We start from the raw sequence: 2,393 nt of genomic DNA, 5'->3' as shown, positions 1-2,393 counted from the left end.
AAGCTAAAAATAGAATAGGTACCTGCTACAATCTCCTAGTTTTATTTTCATTCAATTCGACATGCAAGTATTTTTATGAGTTGCATAAGCATATATGCAATGAAGAAGTAAATTTTCTGTAACTTGTATTCCCTAGGTGATTTATTTGGTAACTTTTTAGGGTGGCATGATAATTCTCTTTGTCTCTCCATCTGCACCTTTTATCTCACAAATGTTTTTGAATACTTTTTCCTGTGACATGATTTGCCTATATGTTTTGATTGAATGTTGTTTGTAGCTTCATGCTCGTTGAAGTAAAAGTAGTTTTCAGATATGCTTACAAAATGTAGAAGCATATTTACAAAATGTAAAAGCAAAATATAATAGTATGTACAAGCATATTTTTTCAAAAACAGAGAAGCAACTTGATATTCAAATATGAAGTAAACTGCATAATCACTTTGGTTCAATAAAAGCAACACATTGTTCATTACATAATTAAATTAAATTAATATTTTGATGTTTATATCTCTACAATCTGCTATGTGAATAGCTGCATTTCTGCATTTGGAACTCTTTTTTCTATTTTATTCGGACACTTGGGAGTTGTGTGCTTATCAGAGTGACAAATACTGCATTGGTTCCTCCTCTTTGGTTGTGCATTCATTCCATTAGATAGTCTTTTTGACTTTTTTCTCCCTTTGACAAGTGATCTTGGAGGATTCTTTACTTTTCTTGAATTACTAGGAATAGAAGGATCCTGTAGATTTGTTCCAATAGTCCCAAGTCCAGTATGACTAGACATAGCAGTTGTGGATGCAGCAACTGAAGTTGCAGTAGTTAAAGGTGCAGAAGCTGCAGTGATATGTGCATTTGTAGCATGAGGAGTGCTGGGATTATTGAGAGCACCAGCAGCAGTATTAGCTGATATCTCATCACACCGTGTCCTTTTCTTCTTCTTCTTTAGATCTTCAAGTTCAGATCGTATCATTCCAATGTGTTTGTAACAATTTCATAAACATCTTCTGAGTTTGATCCCTCGCGAGCAAACTTTGTGAGTGTGGAGGCAAGATTGTTGAATCTTATTGTCTTTTGGTTCTGCAAAGGCATACTACTAGTCCCAACATCAGCTTGAAGATTTGCATTAGCATTTGTGCCAACAGTCATTTCCTGTTGCTTCCACCTTTCCATTATGTATCGATCAGGCAGCTTCTTGACACCAAATCTACTCATAACCTTGATAATGTGACAGCAAATTATGCCATCTCTATCAAACTTGCTGCACTCGCAATAGTAGCTTTCTTCTTCTTCAATTGTTGTCACATCATATGACCTAATGCCATAGCCATCAACAAACTTGTCATTTGGCACAAGCCTGAACTGGTAGTCACCTATACGCTGCACAAAATACTCTTTGATCTTTTCAAATTCTTTTGAGAATCTGTAGAATATGTTCTTCATGTACACAGTTGGGGCATGCTTCTCAATAGGGTTCTTCGACCATGTGTTTCGAGTCTTATCATTGGTTCTGAAGTCCTGCCCATCTTGAGCAACAAGACACTTATCTTGAATCTTCTGGTATTGCTTGACAAAGTCCAGTATTGATAAGTTTGGGCTGACATACAACTTCAACACTGCGTTAAAACCTTCACTTCTTTGCGTGGATTGGAGGAACGGGAAAAAGCAGTGCATATAGTACGTTGGCACAAAACTCTGTCGGATGCTATACAAATGCCCAAAATGCTTGTTGTCCTGCAAGCCATACTTTTGAATCATAGATTGCCACTTTGCCTCAAACTCTTCCGGCATGACACTGTAGTTTATACAGTCCTTGAATTCGTCCTCCAACTCTTTATCTTCCTTAAGTAACGGACCTACAGTACCTATTGCTTTATTCATTATATGCCATCGACAGTTCCTATGATTTGCAAGTGGGAACACATGTTCAATTGCACTTCTCATAGCACCATCTTGATCAGTAATAATATTCAACGGAGCTTTCTCTTTCATTGCTTCCAAGAATGTTTGTAAAAGCCAGACAAAGCTTGGTGTTTTTTCATCTCTTAGGAATGCACACCCTAGCTGGAATGATTGACCATGCCTGTTTATCCCAATGAAGGGTGCAAATGGCATATCATACATGTTTGTCATATATGTTGTATCAAAAGACACACAGTCATGATATGTTTCATACGCCCTCCTTGCTGCACCATCTATCCAGAATAGGTTCTGAAGCCTGTAATCATCATCCAACTTACACTTGTAAAAAAAATTTGGGTCATGTTGCTTCAATTTTTCAAAATATTCCAGCGTTTCTTGCATATCTTTATACTTTTCAGTTGTACGTAGTGTTGAGCAGAAGTTGTGCACATCTTTATCTTCATATGGTACTAGTTGTCTAGATCCATAGAATT

General features: G+C 36.9%; 1 protein-coding gene across 1 annotated transcript; it reads right to left on the bottom strand.

The window, feature by feature from the left end:
• Positions 1–966: 966 nt before the first annotated feature.
• Positions 967–2,121, bottom strand: LOC133927985 (protein FAR1-RELATED SEQUENCE 5-like). The gene has a single exon (XM_062374296.1). It carries the CDS (start codon positions 2,119–2,121, stop codon positions 967–969), a length of 1,155 nt encoding a protein of 384 aa, XP_062230280.1.
• Between the last annotated feature and the right edge of the window lie 272 nt (positions 2,122–2,393).

The sequence above is a fragment of the Phragmites australis genome, chromosome 9 (assembly GCF_958298935.1).
Source record: "Phragmites australis chromosome 9, lpPhrAust1.1, whole genome shotgun sequence".
Lineage (NCBI taxonomy): Eukaryota > Viridiplantae > Streptophyta > Magnoliopsida > Poales > Poaceae > Phragmites > Phragmites australis.
The sequence above is the reverse complement of the archived record's forward strand: the minus strand, read 5'-3'. Positions and strand labels throughout refer to the sequence as shown.